Source organism: Saccostrea cucullata, unplaced genomic scaffold, assembly GCF_032062105.1.
Source record: "Saccostrea cucullata isolate Sc308-1 unplaced genomic scaffold, CSIRO_AGI_Scuc_v1 ctg1153, whole genome shotgun sequence".
Taxonomy (NCBI): Eukaryota; Metazoa; Mollusca; class Bivalvia; order Ostreida; family Ostreidae; genus Saccostrea; species Saccostrea cuccullata.
Window position 1 is genome coordinate 380,612 of NW_026930762.1, and position 24,167 is coordinate 404,778.

The window sequence follows — 24,167 nt, forward strand, 5'->3', positions numbered from 1 at the left end:
TCTTAATTCTGCTAGTATAACATTACCTTTCCTGCTCTTGGTGCTCCCAAAGCCAGGCTTTTGAGAGTCCTGAATAAAAAATTTCCAACAGCAAGACTGCTTCCTAGGGATCCAAAGGAATGATTTTTAAAATATAAGATTTCTTTAAAAGTAACCTATAACAATTTAAATCTTTTTTCAGGCAACATGATAAAAAATTAATATTACAAAAAATATGAAAAATAAATCCAGATAAATTTTCCAAAGTACTTGAAATGTATTGCATGCAAATGAGAGAATGTTTCTAAAATAAGTATTTATAAGTCATTCAAAAATATTCCAAACAATTCATTTCCAATGTCTTACAAATTAAAATATAGACAATTAATTGTTTCAGAATGTGTATACAGTATTGAATTTAAAATAAAATGTATACTTAACCGATTTGAAAGTCCTGATAAGTCCCTCTAGGAGGTTCAATGTAATGGAGGTCGTCCTTGTTAGATCCATTTCTTTCAAGTACAACTCCTCCTGAAATGATAAATACAGTATCAACCAGACCCAACCTGACACACCAATAGTCCCAAAACAGTCCTTGGGTATCAGACTGGGCCCTCTTGGGACTGCTCTAGGACTGCTTTCTGTCAGGTTGGGTCTGGTTTGGACTGCTTTAGGACTGTTTTGTGTCAGGTTGGGACTGCTCTAGGACTGCTTTGTATCAGGTTGGGTCTGTTTTGGACTGCTCTAGGACTGATTTGTGTCAGGTTGGGACTGCTCTAGGACTGCTTTGTATCAGGTTGGATCTGGTTGGGACTGCTGTAGGACTGCTTTGTATCAGGTTGGGTCTGTTTTGGACTGCTCTAGGACTGATTTGTGTCAGGTTGGGACTGCTCTAGGACTGCTTTGTATCAGGTTGGATCTGGTTGGGACTGCTGTAGGACTGATTTGTGTCAGGTTGGGACTGCTCTAGGACTGTTTTGTGTCAGGTTGGGACTGCTCTAGGACTGCTTTGTATCAGGTTGGGTCTGTTTTGGACTGCTCTAGGACTGATTTGTGTCAGGTTGGGACTGCTCTAGGACTGCTTTGTATCAGGTTGGATCTGGTTGGGACTGCTGTAGGACTGCTTTGTATCAGGTTGGGTCTGTTTTGGACTGCTCTAGGACTGATTTGTGTCAGGTTGGGACTGCTCTAGGACTGCTTTGTATCAGGTTGGATCTGGTTGGGACTGCTGTAGGACTGCTTTGTATCAGGTTGGATCTGGTTGGGACTGCTGTAGGACTGTTTTGTATCAGGTTGGATCTGGTTTGGACTACTTTAGGACAGCTTTGTGTCAGGTTGGGTCTGGTCGTGACTGTCTTTGTAGAGCCAGCTTACTCATTCTAGGCACCTGATCCTACCTGAAATTTCCAGAGGTCCGTGTTCTAGCCCTCTTAATAAATTTGTATTGATTATAAATGTTTTGAGATCAATAACTGCTCGTTATCCTCACCACTTATAGGTAGGGACTCTAATCTTAGTCATTTGTCTAAACCTTAACCTAACTATTACAATGAATGAAAATAACGAACAGAATTCAAGATCAAAAGTCCATACAACAACACAAAATACAAACAATGAACCTCGTGTGATGGTGGTTATTTTCATTGCTGTGGTATCAGCATACCCACAAATATAACCTCTGAAACCTTTTCAATCTTAAATCCCTACAAACGAATACAAGTAATCCTTCCTTTCTACAAAAATGTTATGCCATGAAAATATTATTTTACATTATGCTATACATTTACAAAATGGGCTTGGGACAAAAAGTCCATAATTGTATAATACAAATCTGTACATGAACAAGACTGTTTGCATCAGTTGACACTAGACAGTCAAACCATGTTACTGGATCAAACATATGCCTCGGTCAATATGAATATTTTTCTGGTGAATAACAAACCATATTCAACACCAAAAGAGTCCATAATTGTATAATATTTAATAGCCATTCTCTGTAAGCATTTAAACTCTTATATAGAGAGTGTGGCACGCATGATCTTGGATTTTTATGTAACTTGGCATATATTCCTATATTGATGTATGTAACTAAAATTCATAATAGAATGGTTGCTATGGTCCATGGTTACCATGGCAACCAACATACATTTTTCATGGCCTAAAAATCACTAAATTTTAATGAAAAATGACCCTTTTTTGACTTATCAAAAGTCTTTAATGGAACAAGCTATTAACATGACTTTACCTTTTTGCCAAAAAAAACATCATTTTACAGTGCTTTAGTAAATTTTTAGTATTTCAGTAACTTTACCTCATAGAAAAAAATATCCCTCGTTTATAGGTAGGATTTTTCTTGGGGAAAATTGTAGATTTTAGGCTCTTCTGAAAAGCCTGTTATAAATTTTTGCGGATAGTTGGGAAAAAATGAATACATTGGTTTGAAAGTCTATATATAGTTCTAATATAAACTACAAAGAACCACTTGGTATTCATATTTAGTTTTCATGTTACCATGGTTACAAACTTATGCTTTTTTAATTAATCCTAGAAAAGTACAACACGTAGATACAATCAGGATCCATATAATTGCCTGAGTATTTTCAAATGGATTAAATTTTTTTTAGATATATGGTAAACAATAGCAAAAGCAAAGAGAAAAAAAATCAATTTTCATGACTAAGGGTCGAAGGTCAAGGTCAAAATGGCAGATTTAGATAGATATTTAAGAAAACTAAACAACATTTTTTCTGTGTCATAACTAATACTTGTGTTTTAAACAACAAATGAAGAAACAAAATTACAGTTCTGGTCAACAATAACTAGCATCATATGAATGTGTGCCCATATGGACAGAAGGTCAAAGCTCAAGGTCACAATGGTATATAAAGAACTACGCACGCTAAATCTCAATTCCCGCCTACATTTTGCGACTATTCTATTCAATATTAATGGCAATTTAGCCATAAAATCTTTGTTTAATACAAACAGTTCAATGGTATTTGATTCATTAGTTTAATACCAGTGCTAAATAGTACATTATCCCTTATTCCAATTCTTGAAATAAGGGGGGGGGGAGGGGAGGAGTCGATATTTTCCATTGAAATCCGACTTTCAAGCATCACCATATTTTGAAATATCTTGGATATAATTAAATGTTCCGTATATTTTTTCCAGTGTTTTACGCAAATAAGTAAAACATATATATATTAATAAAATACCCTGTTTTAGTTGTAAATCACTTTGAAATGTGCAGAAAAGATCGAGGCATTTTTTTCGGTTTTTGTTATTAAAAAATTATACATATGCCCCCCCCTGTCTGTTTAAACATTTTAATATCGTGTCATGTCTTAAGAAGCCTACAATTTTTTTCAATTTGAGTTTATACCACAAGACCCTATTTATTTCTAGGTCAAAAGTCAAGGTAAAAAAAAAACATTGTTTGTATGTAAACCTTTCATCTCCGAGCGATATCTCAAAAAGCATTTCGGTAAGCTTTTTTATATCATAACTCCATATGGTCCCACCCGCCCCTCCCCTACCCCCACCACCCTCTGACACACCCCCTCCCCCGTCCACTCCTCTTAATCTACACAAGTTCTTATCTCCTTAAGCAGGGGACACATATTCTTTGAATTAGCTGTTTATAATGCATTTTACTCGGGTATTCGGAATACTGGTATTGTAAATGTTGTATCCTGACCTCTATCCTGAATATTAAATGTATTTTATTGAAACTGGTATTACATTCTCCCTTTAGCATGATGCATAATGTGAAATTGCTTATAAGTTAGGTTTTTCGGGTTTTATTGATATAAATTTAAGGTAGGCAATTAAGAATATTGAACGACTATACACTTTCCATATTGAGTGCAAGACTTTTTGTACGTAGAGAATTGTGCTACAAGCATTTAAAGACACTCTTTTGTTTTAGTAAACTAATTCCTTGCTCCTAAATGTACATTTTTAAGACCATATTTAACAATTCGAACTTTTCAAGTGACAGTCAAAATGTGTTTTCCAGTGACTTTTTTTCAGAGAAGTTGACGGAAAAATCTAATTTACTTTGCAATATCATTCTTAAAAAATTGAGATTTTAGAGATGCTGATGGTAAATATTTCAACTCAAATGTGCTTGGATCTACGCAAAAGATCTGCTATTTCCAAAGTTTAATCAATAATTTGTTGTAAAAATCTGCTGGACCTGTTCGAATAATCTGCCTTTGTGCTTTAATTAACTGGGTTTTTTTTTTTGGGGGGGGGGTGTCAGAAAATTATTTTCATTATTGATAAAAGATTTAATATTATTAACTGTACTGCTGTGAGATTAAATCATAATGTATCTTAGTCCAGAGAAATGATAAACCGTTAACTTTAAATTTGATTCACAGACAATTTGTATTTCAATGCAACTCCCCCAATCATCAAAAGTATATTTTTGACTGATTAACAAAACATTTTTATACTTGTTTATCCTGTTTAAAAACTACTGTAACATAATATTACTGCGTTTACTATGGGTTAGGGTACGACCTTTGATCCAGAAGGGGGGGGGGCAATTTTTTTCAAGTTAGGTTTATTTTCATGGCAGGACATATTATTTATTTCCAAGATGATCTTAAGGGAAAATTATCAATTTTTTTTCACAGAAAAAAGTCTGAAGAGCAAAGAAAAAACAAAACAATAATAATAAATAAAATGCACAAACTCTTTTTCGTTTGGGAAGGGGAGGGGGCTTGTATCGGTAACAATTTTTTAACCCATACACATGTATAATATGTATTACACTATGGGTTTCAAAAATTATTATTGAAATAACGACCTATGGATGGGAATTGTAGCTAATATTCGGTATTGATTTTTTTTTTCCTTTCAGCCAAGGACATATTATTCAGTTTTAAAAGATTATTAGTCTTTATATGCGTGCCACAAAAGTTTAAGTGGTTACAGAGAATGGGTATTAAATATTTTTAATATAAAAAAAATATTTATCAGCAGCCACTTAAACTAGGAGGTAAATTATCTTATAAATGTAATCTTTAGAACTTATGTTGTAACAAAGAAAATAAAAACCTGAACAGTCAAATGAAATATTTGGTGATAATGAACAGTATCCAAAGATTTGCTGTTAGATACAATCGACAAACACATGTGTCGCAAACAGGATGCTGCGCGTTAGCTCTTAGAATATCAAAGAGAGTAATGTGTAAATTAAATCCCCCATTTCCTGTGCATGATATATGTTTAACTATTTACATCCTTTTCAAGAAAAAATATAAATGTGAAACAGATGTGTCAGACTCTGTGGTATCTATTATCAATATAAATTATTAATTTTGTGTACAAACCTGACCAATCATTAAGTCCAGGTGCGCCTAGAATTAAGTATCCTGATACCTGGAAAATACAAATTTTCACGGTCCTTTCAGTTAATATTATGTGTCAATATTCTTTGATTTTTTTTTTTTTAGAAAAGTTTTTAAAAAAAATCCAATTCGGTTGGCAAGTGCATAAAACATGCGCATGCATAATAAATGACTTTAATTACAGTTAAAAAAGAAATGATGAATAAAATGAGCTATTTTAAAGATAGCTGAACAGAAATAATCATTATATAGGTGAATACCCCAGAATATATTGCCGACATTCCTAGTCCACCCATGGAGAATTCGGCATATCTTTGACGATTGACTAGCCTTTCTCGAATGGTCAAAGCCGGGATTTTTCTGGCGGTTTTGGAAAGACTTGAGTCTAGTTGATAACACATACCATTCATGTGAGTGATTCCATTCAGATGTAAGTTTAAATAGCTGTCTTTCCAGCGATGAGCACAAATCTGATGACATAGAACATTAAGGGCATTTGTAACGTACATGTACATAAACCTTACAATGTATTTATTTACCGACTGATGAATTTTAAGTATTCTTCATTTAAAATCATATAATTGTCATCAATTTTTTCGACAAAGACCACTATTATTTCCAATAGTGATGTATATGGCTATTCATAGCATATATCTTAACGCAGCAGAGTTTAAAAACAATTTGACACTAAGTTAAATATGGATATCCAAAAGTGTATGTAACAAGCTCAAACGTTACAAAGTGGGAGCAGACATGCATAAACCTAAAAAAGAACTTAAGAGATGGGATCAGGTGCCGCTTCAATGAATTTCAGGAGAATGGTTATAGCTGCAAAGAAAAGCTTAATGCAAATGGCATGAAATATCTGGAATTGATACAAAAGAAAATGCGTCATTGTATACGTGATGATTAGCTACTGTCTTCAAAATAATGAACGAAACTTTTGCATTATTTTTAAATAAGGTTGCAAGGTGCCTTTGGTTTTGAATTTTTACGCCCCCGTAATCGAAGATAAGGGGGTATATCGTTTTTGTCGTGTCCATCCGTCTGTATGTCTGTTTGTCCGCAAAAAAGCTTTAACCTTGCCCATAACATTTAACTTTGTGGAGCTATAATTTTCATATTTCACGTATGTATTCCTTGTGGCAAACCTCTCTTTGGGTACCACCAAATTTGACCTTTTGACCTTGGAGTTTTACCAACTTTTACACAAAAATTCTAAACTTTTACTTTGGCCATAACTTTCGAACGGTCGGTGCTAGGACTTTCATACTTTACATATGTATTTTTTGTGACAAGGCCTTTCATTGGATACCAACAACTTTGACCTTTTGACCTTGACCTTGGAGATTTCCGTACTTATGAAAAAAACTTTCACCTTGGCCATAACTTTTGAAGTAAGGGCTATGGCTTTCATAATTCACAAATGTTATCATTGTTAGAGGACCTTTCATTGGATACAAAGAACCTGGACTCTTTTTCTCTGATGTTTTTAAATGGAATTAAATCTAATTGTATTCATTTTTGAAATTCATTAGTTAAAAGGTTCAAATATTTGTATATTACTGCTTGTTGCCTTTCTTTAACGTTTCACTATAGTATGAAATGATAGTTACCAGAATACTTGAGTGGTTTTCTGGATCAACGTCTAATGCCACACCAAGCCATTGGTGGTTTTTATCGTTGTGGAATCTTATCTTTTTCCGATGAAATAAATAGGTTTCTTCGGAATTTCCTATTTCAAACAAAATAAAGGTTTTTGATTCACAACAGTCTTGGATTGAATAAATAAGATTAAATGCATACAAGATTGGTTGTATTTCATTTCTAGATTGTTGAGACTTTAATCTTGACCTTTCTTATTGTCGCAGAGGTTTTTTTTTGCATTTAACCTAAATGAAATTATAAAAACAATCTTGAAACATTTATTTATTTATTTCTTCAATTATACCATCTCTGTTAGACCATTGTTATTAGAGAATTTTTTCCGGAATTTTCAATGCCGCAATGAATTCTTGCAACTGTTGCTTGTATCATGAGCTTGTTTATTCAGACCATGCATTTCGATGGAAATTATTTTTGACCCAAACCCCTACCCTTATAATTTTAATCATAACTATATAAAGCATGTATTTTTCTTCGAAGCAATTATTGAATTTGTTAGCATTATATATTTTTTTTTTTATTTTAAAGCAATCGATCCCCTGACTTCATAAATATCGATGATTAAGGAATGCTGAAGCAATAATGATTTTTAAAAATTTCTAGAAGTAATTTTACTCTAAATTTGATTTATTGTTAGAAATTTAATCCCTTAACGACGTTCGATCCTGATATTTAAAGTCAAACTTTTTTTGCCAAGTATATTTTTAGTTTGTACATGCATAGCTTAATTAAAATTCAAACCAAAAAATGGGGGTCAATACGCTTCTTTTGGCGCTACAGTACATTTAATATGACCTTCTTGCACTGAAAATTGTGTCTTAATTAAAAATTAAATTTTTGACGTTTTCCCTCCAATATTTTTATCCAGTTAAAGCATGAAACAAAATGAACTCTAAGTTTGTTTAAAAAAAAAAAACACTTAAAATTGTGACTAAGAAAAAGTTTCAAATTGCTTCGCATAATCAATTATTTGACCTTTCTGCACTAATAAAAAGTGATTTTTCTGGCATTGAAAATCTAATAAGCAAGAAAATTATTCTAAAGTCTTAAACTTTTTCTGATTTTAAGCAAATAGGTCAAATTTAACTTGAATATTTAGAAAAGTATATCAAAAGTGGGGGTATATGATGAAAATTTTTAGATATTACTAAAAAAGTGTCAATTTTACGTTAAAATTGGCTCATCTTTTTTCCCGGATTTTCAGAATATATTGACTATATTTGTCACACTTCGTTGATAGAATTCATAAGAAATAATTCAATAGATATTTCAGAACCAGCATAACACATTTCACTGCAAAAAACAGCTTTGTGTGCAACCAGGATGGAAAAATAGGAATCCAAAATTAACAGTGCTGTTATAGTTCAAAATGGAAAAACTGATCATTTTCGTCTAAAAAACCTAGCTTCCGCCACAAAATATAGTCCCTAGCTTAATTCTACTTGAATGGAATTTAATCGCAGTTTTTTCATTGATTATAGTTCAATTTGCATTATAAAATTCAGATTTAATGTTAGAACTTAAAAATGATGCAGAATTTTATAGATAAAGGACATGACCAAAATACTCTCACAATCTCAGGATCGAACGTCCTTAAGGTATGTCACTCTTGAAATTTGTTATATCAAGGATTTTTTAGACGTATATTTTGATATTAAGGTAAGTCACTCGTCAGCTTTTTAGAAAAGTTCACGCAGAAGCTTTTACTTCAAAACTACTTATTAAAATTCAATTTTTGTAACATATTTAAATTCAACAATGTAAATTTTTTAACATTCAATGAAAAAGCTGCTCCACAATCTACAAAGAAGCAAGATTTATGAGGGACTTTTTCTTTTGGTGGAAGGATATTTAGCAGAAAATTCTGCAAATCTGCACATTTATAAAATTTAATGTAATGGAAATTTAGCCTCACATACTTTTACTCGGAGAGTATTTTCCGTTTTGATATTGCTAAAAATATTCAATATAATTCTTAATTTATATTTTTAGACTAAGTTTTACACCTTCCCTCAACAAACTTTTCCAAAGAATGAAAATATATTAAAGAAGTCAAGATCAAATTTACACCATTTTTTGCCTGAAAATCACATATTTTGACAAATATTTCAAAATTAACATCACTGACCCCACCTTTTTCTTTCATTATTTTAAACAACTCGATACTTATGACTGATCAGCACTTAAGTCGTAAAAAGTTTGATATAAGAAAATTTTTTATTGCCTATAAAGTTTTTAATACCCCAAATATGTTATTTTTTAGTGCAAAAAGGTCACACAATAATTTACGCGCGTTAATTTGCAAGATTTGTTTAATGATAAATATTATTCAAACTATTTTACGTAAAATAAGAGTATATTTATTGCCATGCTTACATCTGATCAAATATAATAAGGGTTAAAGTAATTAACCAAACAGATGAAATTTAAGTGCAAAAAGGTCAACTTAAATGTACCGTAGATCAGTAGGATGCACACTGACCCCCAAATTTCTTTGCGATTTTGAGTTACACTTTATGAGTACTTATCCAAAATATACTTCTCAAAAAATCCTTGATTTAACAAAATTCAGGAGTGACTTACCTTAAGTATTCATATTGTATGACTCAAAATCGCAGAGTAAATAGGGGGTCAGTGTGCTTCTTACTTAGCTGCGGTACAATTAAGTTGACCTTTTTGTATTTCAATTTTAATCACTTCAATCTTTATCATATTCTATCAGATGTAACAATGGCTAAAATTATAATCTCATTTTAAGTAAAATAGTTTGAATAGTATTTATTTTAAGACAAATATTGCAAATTAATGCGCGTACATTATTGTGTGACCTTTTTGTTCTAAAAATGAACATATTTTGGATATTGAAAAAACTAAATAGACAATAAAATATTTGTATTAAACGTCTAGCGAGTTGTCCGCGTGGTGCAGTGGTTAGAGCGCCTGCTCTAGAGTCGCGAAGTAAGGAGTAAATCGTTACGTCGCGGGTTCGAATCCCACTGCGGGACGTGGAGACCGGTCCTTCGGATGAGACCGTATAAACCGAGGTCCCTTGTTGCAGAAGATGCCAGCACGTAAAAGACGACTCCCTGCTCAATGGCCCTGAGTGCAGAGTACAGGACAAAACTTGCAGCTCTCCACCGGCAAATGGTGGTGTCTCCATATGAGTGAAAAATTCTTGAGAGAGACGTTAAACAAATATTTAATTAATCAATCTTACGAGTTTAATCCTGATCAGTCAAAAGTATCGAGTAATTTTTAAGAAATGAAAGAAAAACGTTGGGTCAGTGAAGTAATTTTTGAAATATTGGTCAAAATATGCGATTTGCATGAAGAAAAGGATGTAAATTATATCTTGACTTTTTAAATATATCTTCATTTCCCCAACAGTTAAGTTTGTGAAGGTAAAGTAATTTTTTTCTAAAAAAAATAAATTGAGACCCATATTTAAAGGTGCATAGACACAGACGCAAAGACATAGATTTTGGAGTTAATATTTTCTGTATAATATCACGACTGATATATTGTAATAACATTTCACATGAAAATATATTAAAAATCTTATTTCATCTAAAAGGTATTGAAACTTCAAATTTGTGGATAGGTTTCATTGACACATCCTTGCACTTTCATGAATAATTTCATTCTTTATACTTAATAAAAGTGGCAATCTTGTTGTGTAAAGTTTTAATATTTTCCATCAATACACAACAAGATTGCTACTTTTTCAAAGCATTAACAATAAATTTAAAATTTATGAAAGTGTGAAATGTACTTCAATATGATGTACAAGTCGTGATATTATACAGTAAATTTGAGAAAATATTAACTTCAAATCTGTGTCTATGCACCTTTAATATCCCTAGTATTTTATGACTGAAAATATTCGTGTTAAAGTTTTTGAGGCTGAAATTGCATGATATTAAAATAAATGTGTAGATGTGCAGAATTTTCTGCTAAATATCCTTCTACTACAAGAAATAGTCCCTCATAACTTTTGCTTCTTTGTAAATTTTTGAGCTTTTTTTCATTAGATGTTGAACAACTTACATTGTTTAATCTAAATATGTTATAAAAATCAAATTATTTCAAATAGTTTTGAAGTAATGGGATCTGCCTGCACTTTTCTAAAAAGCTGACGAATGACATACCTTAAAGGCGCCGAATTGGAAACTTTTCGTCCATAACCTACACATCGACCGATGTAATGAAAATATAAATATGAAATCAAAGTATGTGTCATAAAATTATTGAATATTCATTTTTGTATTAAACTATGAAGTTTTATAATATAAACAAATATTTTCTGTTACAACAAGAGATGTTGTGAATAACGTATGTCCCGACCGACCGAGAGACAGAAATACCGACCAACCGACAGACAAACAGCAGCATAGCAATATACTTTACCTTCTTTGAAGGCGAGCATGATAAAATATGGCGATATCAACAATATTCAGGCTCACGACTCCGTTCAAACAATTTAAATCAGGAACAGAGAAAACACGGGAGAGATGGGATCAGGTGTCATGGAAGAGGGAACACCCTCTGCTTAAATGAGGCCTCAGACAGTTAAGCCCAGACTGCATATAAAAGACAACAAATAAAAGGAAACCGAATTCGTGTAGAGAGAGAACTTGACAAATAAGAATAATCCGTTGAGCGCAGATAGTTAGAGCGGTTGCTATAGAGTGATTAAGTAAGGAGTATTTTGTACGTATTGGGTTCCTTGCCATTGCGAAACATGAAGACTGGTCCTTCGAATCAAACGATATGAACTGAGGTACCAAATCCTCGTGTCGTAGCTAAGGTTGGCAGAAAAAGATCCGTCACAGCTTGAAGGCTGTAAGTGACAAGTATGGTTTTAGATTTACAAGTTTTGATGTCTCAATATCTGTGAAAAATTCTTGAAAGCATGTTACACAAACATTTAGACTTAATCAACATCTTGCAAATTGACATCATTTGGCTTAATACTGTTAACCAACTTTTATCCGAGTGCAAGGAATAAACGCATGATATGCAAACCACTGTAAATCGCAAATATCAATCGCCGCGAACCAGTCATTTTGCTTTGTACGTATTTGAGGAGAATATTTCATCAGTCGCAAAAATAATTGCCGCAGATTGATCCCGAACCAACGAATCGGCGGATAAAGGATGGGGCGAATAAATATTGGTTTAGGGAAACACATCGGGGTTTTTAAAAATGAGAAATAGTTAACTTTAAGTATCAGGTAATATGGGATAAATACAAGTAGTGTTAGTGGAGTATTAAAGCTATTCCAAAAGGGTAGTCCTACTTTTATCTAATATGGTTAAAACAAGGCCGAATTATCAACTCGGTCAACATATTTTGATCATGGTTATTACATGTAGCATTGAACATTACTGTAATTTAAAAATCTTAATTTTATGTTTACTTTCTTCGTGATTATGAGAAGAAGATGATTCTTTCCTAAAGATATTTAGTATATAATTGAGATTTTTTTTTATTCTCGTTTAAGCTGTTTAGCTGTTTAGAAGCTAATTATTGTTTAAACATGATTTGTTTGGCTTTTAAGGAACTTTTACAGGTGTCTCGTATAGTCGAACCGTTTGAAAAATGCCTGTTTGTTTCAAGCCTTATCAATCCAATCTGTTTAATGCTGGTTTCAAAATGCTTAAAAACATTAATGTTTAATTATATTGTCTATGAAAATTAAAATTAATTTCGTTTCTTTTAAAATATAGAATATATCGTCCATGTTGGACCAATTTTTGAACTCGATCCATCATGTCAAAATGGATATCTAGTTATCGAACTTTGTTTCAAGGACAATTAAGGCTTTAAATTGATAAGACGCAAAAAGTAATGACGTTGTTTCCGTGGGATGTTTTCTAGACATAAGCTTCCTACGTGTACGTCCATTTCCGTTTCATGCTATTAAAAAAAGAATATGATCAAAGCACTGAACTGACGTAGCAGAAAATCTTGAGTTCATTACATGTTAAGGACGGCGATGGTTGCGTTTGCTTCAACAAGAAGTTAATAATGAATTTTTTTCTTGCTGAGCCAAGCACAAATATCACTGTCCGGTCCTTAAGATGCAATGAACTCTAGACTTTCTGCTATGTCAATTCCGCTGCTTTGATCATATTCTTTTTTTAATAGTTTAAAGCTAATAAGATTGCAATTTTCTTTGCAGCTATGAACACAATACTAATCAAATTGCTCGTAAACGACCCTTTTTATATACATTTGATTTGCTCTATATGAATTGTACAGTGTTTATTGAAATAATAAATAAAATCTTTTTATCCAAAATATCATCCAAGCTTTTAATTCTAATTTGCAGCTCTGAGTAAAACCTATATGGATTTACTATCAACAAAAATTTTCTCTTCAAAGTTGTGGTTGGTATATATACCACTATAGCCTCGCTTTTAAAATTTTCATTTAATACAACTAGATAAAATGCTCAAATTTTCACCATATAATATATAATGGTAATTTTCAAGTAAAAGTGATTTGAGTTTTACATGAATCCATTGCCGCAAAATATTAAGCATTTTTTGAGACACAACGGCTAAATATTCTGAGAGAAAAAAATGTGATTGAAGGTTAAATACAATGTAAATCTAATTCTTTGTTTATTTACAATTGAAGATTTGAAGAGATTGATTGATTGATTGTAAATTGTTTAACGTCTCTCTTGAGAATATTTCACTCATATGGAGACGTCACCGTATGCCGGTGAAGGGCTTCAAATTTCGACCTTTACTCGGCACTCAGGGCCATTGAGCAGTGAGGGTTCTTTATCGTGCCAGCACCTACCGTGACACGGGACCTACGTTTTTTAAGGTCATATCCGAAAGACCCGTGACTTTCACTTCTAGTGCCGAGCGCTTGGCGAAGGAACAGTCACTACCTTTGTTTACGTCTTAGGTATGACGCGGCGCCGCGATCGAGAATCGAACCCGGGCCTCCCGATCACGAAGCGAACGCTCTGCCACTAGGCTACCGTGACCGGTGAAGATTTGAAGAGAAAATTTTGAAATACAAAGCATTCCTTACAATGAAACATGAAGATAACAAACAGTATTTTATCTCGAAAGTCCAATTATACAATACAAATTTGTAGCAGAGAAAACGCGGACCTCAAAATTTAGAGATGGGATCAGGTGCCATTGCGGAGTGAGCATCAACTGCCCATCGGTAACTCCGATGTGTATTCCTTGTCATGATCGAAAGAAAAACGGAAAAATTCGTGGACAGTTTAGTGTATAAATAATGGTCTAACAATAAGTATGCAAAACGTAAGTCAGTATTTGACGTCTCTCCGGGAATTTTTTTTTTCTCATAAAGAGGCAATACTACTATAGGTATATATATATGAAGGCTTCAAATTTAAACCTCTACTGGACTCTCAGAGCTATTGAGCACTGAGGATTCTTTATCGTGTAAAACGTTCAACGACACCGGACCTAGGTTTTAAAGATCGCATCCGTAAGAACTGCAAATAACACTTAATTGTGCTGAGCGCTTGGCGAAACAGCAGTTGCTGCCATTTTTTTTTATCGTTTTCGTAGATCAGTTGCAGCCATGATTCGAACACACGACCCCCTGATCAAGGAACCAACGCTCAACCGACGGAGCTACCGTGGCAGTTGAAATGAAACATATGGAGATAACGAACAGTCTTCAAGCTCAAAAGTTCATTAGATAATACAAAATTTGCAGAGCAAACAAGGACCTCCAAAACGCAGAGGTACGATCAAGTGCCGTGGAGGTTTGAGCATCCCCTTGAAAGCGAGGGATAGTGTATGATTTATATTCTTTAATCAAATGTGCACGAAGAAACACTGAATACCTGAACTGTCGACGTTGACTTGCTGACATATGCCTCCATATTCTGCAAGGTAGGGACATTTATATAATGCTCCTGGTTGCCTCACCCAAGGCTGGAAAATATCATCACCTTCTGGTGCACCGACCAGGATCCTTTGATTTGAAATAGAAAAAATAGGAATACTGATGAAAAAAATTCTTCAAACTCATTGTAAGATGATAATTTGTAAAACAATGCAATTAGAATAATACATGCCAAAAAATATACTGCTTATTGTAACAGCCATTTAAATCAATAAAATTAATTAAAGCTGTACACGATTCGTAAAAATAATTTGTGCATTATTTGACTGGTTTTTTGCTCATCTTAGGGCATCAATATATAAAGCCGCTTAATTTCAGTGAAATCGATCGTCACCGGTGTAGACGACTGTATGCCATACAGTACTCAGTAAAGACATAAAATACATGTAACTGTGTGCTTCAAATGCAGGAGAGTATGTTATCAAAGAGACATACAACATTTGCACTAGTCAGTGCAGTATAAAACAAACTCAAATGCTCGTACCTGCACGAACACGGGTTGCTATTCCAAGCCGATACCTGTGACAGTAAAGCAGTCAGGTGTAAAGAATACATGGAGCATACCCCTTTGCTATATTGTCGATAGTATCATCGAAAAATGGCGAATTTTTCTATTAAAGAGTCGTATTCAGCTTTGATAGATTGAACTATTTTACTTTGGATAATCAAATTGCAAATTGTTTTGTCGGTTTGTTTTATTCTTCAATTTCATGGGGTCGGCACTTTGTTTCTAGAGAATCCGTTCAACCAGGAAGCATATTTTTAAAGTATAGTTTGACCAGCTTGGTCAACTACCATTGCAGCCCGATTATAGAGGGAAACTTTTGCACAAAGCCTTTGGGGTTTAAGTTCCCCTCGTACTCGTACGATCAAGTTCATCCCGATTTTAGAGGGAAACGTACAGGGTTGGCTTTTCAAATATCCATAGTACAATTATTAGCAACTTTATATATACATAAGAATTTTTTGTCTTTTATAATTAAAATACCGACTTTTGAGAACTTCCATTGAAAAAGCTTCTGAGCCGAGTGTTCTTATAAACGGTGTAATTACAATTTTGAACCCGATAATAAGCACTAATGTAAATTAAAACAATCCATACGGACGTACATGTACATCATAACGTAGAGGCATACCATTCGAATCTATTATTAGTTATTTACATTTATTTTAGACGATTTCGTAAGCTTTCTATGAGGCAGACTTGTAAATGGAAATGTTTGAGTAATACGTTAAAAGAGTTTGGGTACTTTGATATTCGCACTGAATATCATGTGATCTGAGAAAAACCTTTCCTTGTGTGATGAAATCCTTTTGTTGGAACTTTTTTGTCCTCGGAAGTCAACAGTTCATTGCTTTCATTCCTAATGAAGTCAATGACATTAACCCCTCCCTCTGTGCTTGACTGATTACTTCCTTTTATATTTTTTGAAGGCTTTTGAAAGATTTTCCTTTAAAAACTTGTAGCAAATAAACATGCATGAATAAATCCTTTAAATCTAGATATTAATTCACTTTTATGCATATTAATGACTTTCTTTTTCTATGTATTACACATTTTCTATATATTACATATCATTATATCACAGACACACAGACACACATCTCATTCTCTCATCTACACCTTTACAGTAATGACTGAATTTATAAATGCTGAAATGCATGAATGCTGCTTTAATATATGTTATAACCACTAGGTCTTCGGTGCGTTGTATTACAAATTTTCTTGTTAACTGCTCTTAAATGGAGTAAGTATATATTGAATGTTTTGTTTGTATAGGAATCCAACATTTTAAAGTCAAAACATCTGCAAATATATATACTTATAACTAACTTTACTTTTGAAAACCCTTACATTAAAAAGAGGACTAGAATTTGGATTTATAATAATTCAGTTAATGTCATATTTGAGTGAAAAAGCAATTTCATGATGAGAATCTCTCAAATAAGGTTTGCGATTAAGATTAATTTTAATAGAAAGGTCGAAATCTCATAAAATTTAGTACACGTTTAAATATGACATTTTGCCAAAGTCTAAACGACACGAACAGATCGACACAATACCATGTCTGAAAAACAGACGCAACGCAACAAAGTGAAGATCAGAAGAAATGGGCACAAAGTGAAGAACAAAAGAGATTGGCACAACGTGGAAAAAAGAAGAGACAGGAACAAAGTGAAGAAAAGTAAAGAAGAGGACAAAGTGAAAAAAGGAAGCGAGGGGCATTCAGTGACGAAAAGAGGAGAAAGGCACAATGTGAAGAATAGAAGAGATGGGCACAAAGAAATAAAGAGAAGAGATGGGCACAAAGTGTGAACCAAAAGAGACGGCTTCGAAGTGAAGAACAGAAGCAATGGGCACAGAGCCAAGAACAGAAAAGATGGGCACATTGTGAAAAACAGAAACCACGGGCATTAAGTGAGTAAAAGAGGAGATGTGTACAAAGTGAAGAACAGAAAAGATGGGCATAGTGTAAAGAACAAAAGAGACGGGCACAATGAAAAAAAAACAGAAACCACGGGCATTATGAGGGGCGTTCAATAAATAATGTCATTGGGGCTCGGAAAGAAACAAAAAACGCTTTTCTATGACTTAGTCTTAATGATTTAACTAAAATATTTTCTTTCAATTAAAATGCATATCCGTTACATTTTCATTCAATTTCTAATTGTTTTCGAACATATTTTTGAGTATGACCCTTTGTATACTGGAATATGGCAGATCCTATGATTTGCTGCACTTGTTTTTTTTCTTTCTGATAGATGTTTTTCTAAGTTTTTGAAATGAAACAAGTCAAAGGTTGAAAGATCTGGCAAATTTTGTTGGTGTGACAAAACATTAACTTTCTGTTTATCCCCAAAACTCCTTTACTCTTCATGGTCTGTGGGTTTGGACGCCGTCATGAAGACATTTAATGTGGTGAATTCCTCATTCTGTTTCCTTCCTCTCATAAACCTTTCAATTTTTTTGCAAAAAATTGTTTTCTAGACTCCTCCAGGAATTTGAACTTCCTCACCGTATATGAATTTAAAGAACAAGACCGCTAATATTTAAGAAAGTAGCATATAAAACTGTTTTATGCTCCTACAATTCTTTGCTCTTCCTAGGCCTTTGCAGTTTTGTCAAGTGCATCTTATTGTAAATTTGTTTTGAGGGCTTAAAGCAAAATGGATTCAAGTTTCATTATCTGTTAGAATTTCATACAAACGTGGATAAGTACAAATTTTGATTTTTTGAAATAATTGTTTTGATATTCCTACACGCTGTCGTTTTCACTCATTTTTCAAAACATTGGGTGACATTTGAGTATTAAACTTTTTAACTATAAAATGAATCTTTAAAACAAAATGAATTATCCCCAAAATAATTTTTATCAATTTTGCTATGTGTCTTAAAGTCAATAAAACATAATCAGTGATAATTTGTTGAAATTTCGCAAATTTACATCGGTTGTTGTAAGTCATTGTTGCCAAGGACGGTACCCATTTTTGATGCCCATTATATAATTTTTGTTTATTGAAATCTACATGTTCACCTGTCTATAAAACAGGCATTGGTTGCTGTAAATTTTACATATTTCAGTTGATATATTTTTGGGATATAAACAAGTTTTACAGCTGCTTTAACGAAGCGTTTAATTTTACTCTAGTTTACTGATTCTTGACCATTCATTTTTAATGCAGTGTCTCGAATAGCCCTTGTTTTTCAGCTTCCCACGATGAAATAATGCGATGAAAAGTGGTCACACAAACTGTTATTAATTCATTAAAGATTCAATATTGAGAGAAAGTCAAGCTTTATGCCATATGGCTACTATGTTGTATGCCATCGAGCTAATGACATTATTTATTGAACGTCCCTCGTAAGTGAGGAAAAGAGGAGATATGTACAAAGTGAAGAACAGAAGAAATGAGCACCAAGTGAAGTACAGAAGAATTGGGAACAAAGTGAAAAAAAGGAGAGACAGACACAAAGTGAAGAACAAAAGAGAAGGGCACAAAAGAAAAGAAACAATGGAGACACAAAGTGAAGAACAGAAACAATGGACACAAAGTGTAAATAACAGAATCAATGGACACACAAAGTGAAGAACAGAAACAATGGACACAAAATATGAAGAACAAAAGCATCGACACACAAAGTATAGAACAGAAGAAATGGGCACAAAGTATGAAGAAGAGAAACAATGGGTCAAATAAAGTGTGAAGAAAAGAAACAATGGGCACAAAGTGTGAAGAACAGAAACAATGGACACACAAAGTGTAGAACAAAAACAATGGGCACACAAAGTATAGAACAGAAGAAATGGGCACAAAGTGTGAAGAACAAAAGCATCGACACACAAAGTATAGAACAGAAGAAATGGGCACAAAGTATGAAGAACAGAAACAATGGGTCACATAAAGTAAAGAAGAGAAGAAATGAGCACAAAGTGTGAAGAAAAAAAACAATGGGCACAAAGTGTGAAGAACAGAAACAATGGACACACAAAATGAAGAACAGAAACAATGGGCACAAAGTGTGAAGAACAAAAGCATCGACACACAAAGTATAGAACAGAAGAAATAGGCACAAAGTGTGAAGAACAAAAACAATGGATACACAAAGTGAAGGACAGAAACAATGGACACGCAAAGTGAAGAACAGAAGAAATGGGCACAAAGTATGAAGAACAGAAACAATGGGTAAAATAAAGTGTGAAGAAAAGAAACAATGGGCACAAAGTGTGAAGAACAGAAACAATGGACACACAAAGTGAAGAACAGAAACAACGGACACACAAAGTGAAGAACAGAAACAACGGACACACAAAGTGAAGAACAGAAACAATGGGCACACAAAGTGAAGAACAGAAACAACGGACACACAAAGTGAAGAACAGAAACAATGGACACACAAAGTGAAGAACAGAAACAACGGACACACAAAGTATAGAACAGAAACAATGGGCACAAAGTGTGAAGAACAGAATCAATGGATACACAAAGTATAGAACAGAAACAACGGACACACAAAGTGAAGAACAGAAACAAAGGTCACAAAGTGTGAAGAACAGAATCAATGGATATACAAAGTATAGAACAGAAACAATGAGCAAAAAGTGTGAAGAACAGAAACAATGGGTAAAATAAAGTATAGAACAGAAACAATGGGCGCAAAGTGTGAAGAACAGAATCAATGGATACACAAAGTATAGAACAGAAACAACGGACACACAAAGTGAAGAACAGAAACAAAGGACACAAAGTGTGAAGAACAGAATCAATGGATACACAAAGTATAGAACAGAAACAATGGGCACAAAGTGTGAAGAACAGAATCAATGGATACACAAAGTATAGAACAGAAACAATGGGCACAAAGTGTGAAGAACAGAATCAATGGATACACAAAGTATAGAACAGAAACAACGGACACACAAAGTGAAGAACAGAAACAAAGGACACAAAGTGTGAAGAACAGAATCAATGGATACACAAAGTATAGAACAGAAACAATGGGCACAAAGTGTGAAGAACAGAATCAATGGATACACAAAGTATAGAACAGAAACAATGGGCACAAAGTGTGAAGAACAAAAGCATCGACACACAAAGTATAGAACAGAAGAAATGGGCACAAAGTGTAAAGAACAAAAACAATGGATACACAAAGTGAAGAACAGAAGATACTGGCACAGAGTGTGAAGAAAAGAAACAATGGACACAAAAAGTGAAGAACAGAAACAATGGGCACAAAGTGTGAAGAACAGAAACAATGGGCACACAAACTGAAGAACAGAAACAGTGGGCACAAAGTGTGAAGAACAGAATTCGAAACAATGGACACAGAAAGAGAAGAACAGAAACAATGGGCACAAAGTGTGAAGAACAGAAACAATGGACACACAGGAAACAGAAACAATGGGCACAAAGTATGAAGAACAAAAGCATCGACACACAAAGTATAGGACAGAAGAAATGGGCACAAAGTGTGAAGAACAAAAACAATGGATACACAAAGTGAAAAACAGAAGATACTGGCACAGAGTGTGAAGAAAAGAAACAATGGACACAAAGTGTGAAGAAGAGAAACAATGGGCACAAAGTGTGAAGAACAGAAACCATGGGCACAAAGTGAAGAACAGAAGAGAAGGGCACAAAGTGTAAAGAACAGAAACAATGGACACACAAAGTGAAGAACAGAAGAAATGGGCACAAGGTGTTGATAGACAGAGTTAATTAAAGGAAATATTTAATTGTCAAAAGACTGGAAAAATAATGGCATCTTGTTTGCCATGTGAACCATAAGATACCGGTAGTAAGATTTCAAACATTTATCCATTAATCCAGGTTTCCAGCTGGTAAACTTTTATGAGAGGAAACTTGGAAAACACCGGTTCTGTTATGTTTTTACACGCTTACTGGCTTTTAATTTAGTACTCACAAATTACTAAAAATGAAATTCTTTCATAATTAGCAAGAATGCAAGAAGCAATGTGTACTGGTATCTCGGAATATCGTGGAACTTATTTCTTTTGCCGAAAATGTTATCGGCAATTCTTGCATTAAGTAGTTCTTCATCTCCTTCATCAGATGTTGTTCCTTAATCAATCAATAAACATATTTTAGTGGAATTATATTTCCAAGGCTTGCTTTGTTTTACTTATAATATTTTTTGAAACAGAAAGTTTTACCGGTATTTACTACCTAAAATTGAGAGTCTAATTTTATCAACAATGAGAGACATTTTATTAACAAGTATCATTACCGGCCGCCAGGCCCCGGGATCATGAAACAGACTTAGACTTAAGTCAAAATTTTAATTATCTATAAAATCTTTAAAACTTGTTAAAGGACACTCATAATTTGCATACAACAGCAGACTGATGATACAAAATCGGAAAACATTTTAATTTTGGGCTGCTTGAACCTCAAAAAAATTTTAGCATCTAAGGCATTTTTTGACTTAAGCTTTAGATGCTTAATGATCCCGGGGCCAGGAGGCGGTCGATTATATGATATGAAAGTTTGAAGTCGCTGTGCGTTTCTGCGGAGTTAAAACAATTTAAATAAAAATATTTAACATTAATATAATAGTATATTAAAAAGAGCGTCTAAATTTTAAACAAGAAGCACAATAAACATAAAATTATTTTTTTTTATAAAGAATGAGGTAAATATTTCATCCAATCCTGATTGAGAAACTTAGACATGTTTGAGATGCGGAGAAAATTAGGACATGTGTTGGGCATACATGTAGTCTAAAGCAAAGACCGCGTTATGTATATTGCACAATTTTACTTTCTCTATTTAAACAGGATTTGTTGTACGTATTCATTTTAAAATGACGTGTACACATGTACATATATAAATTTTTTCAAAAATATGGTTAAATGTTAATTCATCAAAAGGCCTAGCAGGCTACAGAATATTACAAGATTTTGTCCTTAGCAGACGAGGATAATGCAAGTTTTACAATGTGCCAAGAATTTTCCCGCTACAACTCAAAGAAACTGAAAGAGAAGAAATGTAGTGGCGGATCTAGAGGGAGTTTAGTTTTTTCCTCTAAGAGAGAGCAAGGAGCCCCACATATTTGTTGCGTTTTTATTGAATTAAAACTACACTGCTTATCTAGTTGTAGATTACATTAAACTTTAGTTTTAAACTTTTAATGTAAATGCCTCTTAATTATACAGGCCCACGGTTTGTTGACGCAGAGGACCAGGGGTACTTTGCTTATATATACATGTAATGCTGAACATGCATTATATAATTATGAAAATCATGCAATGTCTTGCACAAGCGTTTAATGTCACGAGGATATATATTAACAGGTAAATGTAAGATATTTTAAAACAGATCATTATTTCAGTCTTTAGTTGCTTCATAAAAGAAACAATTAATTGGTTTGCGGCCGATTTTTGACGCTTGCGTCAATATATGTTTCTTGTCTATATATATTTATAACAGGTTGAAATAAATCTTAAATTAGAATCATACGACTCCTTTTCAAACACGTTTTTCTATTTTTACCTGAGTGAGTAGGAATACTTGTATGACCGGTTAGCTGGTAATGTTAATAAAGGTGTGTTCTTTGTTTTTTGTCATTCGAGCTCAAGACTGCGTGCATTTCAGTCACAATTCGCCCCCTCCTTCCCGTAAGCTACATTTAAAGTATTGTGTTGTTGTAATAGTAATGTTTGTAAATGTTATTAAAGCACTTTATTAAATGTTGAGCAATGTCGTCAATTAAATGCGCAGGTCTTGGAGCTGCTACCCATAATACTGGTGTTTTGATTTTTGAATGAGTGTATAAATAATTTATGTTCTGTTGAGATTGGTCGAATTAGAACATAACCTATTTTTCAGAACATATTGCTATACAAGGAACCATTATAATACAATGAACTGAGGACAGTATAATTTATGCTTCAGCCAATCCCTGTTTTCTTACTTTTAGCTTTTCAGCGTTTGTGTTTGTTAAATAAATATAGAAGTACTTTAAGGAAAATCCTAATAGTATAGTGCTCAGTGAATAAAGAAATGATGAATATTTTTAACTATCTTAAATCTCACCAGAAGCCGTCGGAATTGTTCAACAGTGCTACGGAGTATCCGAAAAGACTGCCATGAGGACCACTATAAACTGTAAAATTCTTCACATCCACAAAATAACCATGAATAGAGAAGATTATGACATGAAACGTTTGAAAGATCCCGAAAAATTCTCTAACACTCGTCATTTCGGTTTGTTCTCCACTTTAACTTCCGACATTTGTCCAGCCGGCAGGGAAAATGTCAATCGATCATTAGATTATACCAAAATTATTATTAATTGGTGAAAAATTGCTCCAATTTGAGCTGCATGGTTGTAAATAAGGGTTTTAAGTGCAGATCAGATATAAATTTTATAAATCCAGCAACCATTTTTAGGCCAGCATTTTTTTATTTTTAGGTTTACGAACATCAGAATGAAAAAGTCCCGTAGGAGGAGGAAATAAAAAAAAAAATAGAATTATATTTTGGATACATTATCGACTTTTCTACATTAATTTTTGCTTCTTTTTTTATGCTCTCCTAACAAGCTTGTTGTCACTGGACACATAAGGGTTACAAATGGGAAAATACAACCTTTAATTGTTTATTTCATCATCTACCAGTTGGGGGCAGTGATATAAATCTTTAGATGTTGGACAAAATACAGATTTTTTTTAAAAATCAATTTTTTAAATCTCTTTTAATATATCTTCATTTTTGTTTTTAAT

At 33.4% G+C, this 24,167-nt stretch overlaps 1 protein-coding gene across 1 annotated transcript in view; it reads right to left on the minus strand.

The window, feature by feature from the left end:
* The window catches only part of LOC134230020 (integrin alpha-4-like), a 49,727-nt gene extending 26,044 nt beyond the window's left edge, over positions 1-23,683 (minus strand). The window contains exons 1-7 of the mRNA XM_062711795.1: positions 23,479-23,683; positions 14,858-14,988; positions 6,959-7,077; positions 5,603-5,812; positions 5,325-5,373; positions 421-510; positions 27-103 (exon numbers count right to left, since the gene is read on the minus strand). Of these exons, the coding sequence (XP_062567779.1) occupies positions 27-103; positions 421-510; positions 5,325-5,373; positions 5,603-5,812; positions 6,959-7,077; positions 14,858-14,988; positions 23,479-23,645 (843 nt within the window). The 5' untranslated portion in view covers positions 23,646-23,683. The remainder of the gene's footprint in view (positions 1-26; positions 104-420; positions 511-5,324; positions 5,374-5,602; positions 5,813-6,958; positions 7,078-14,857; positions 14,989-23,478) is intronic.
* Positions 23,684-24,167: the final 484 nt, after the last annotated feature.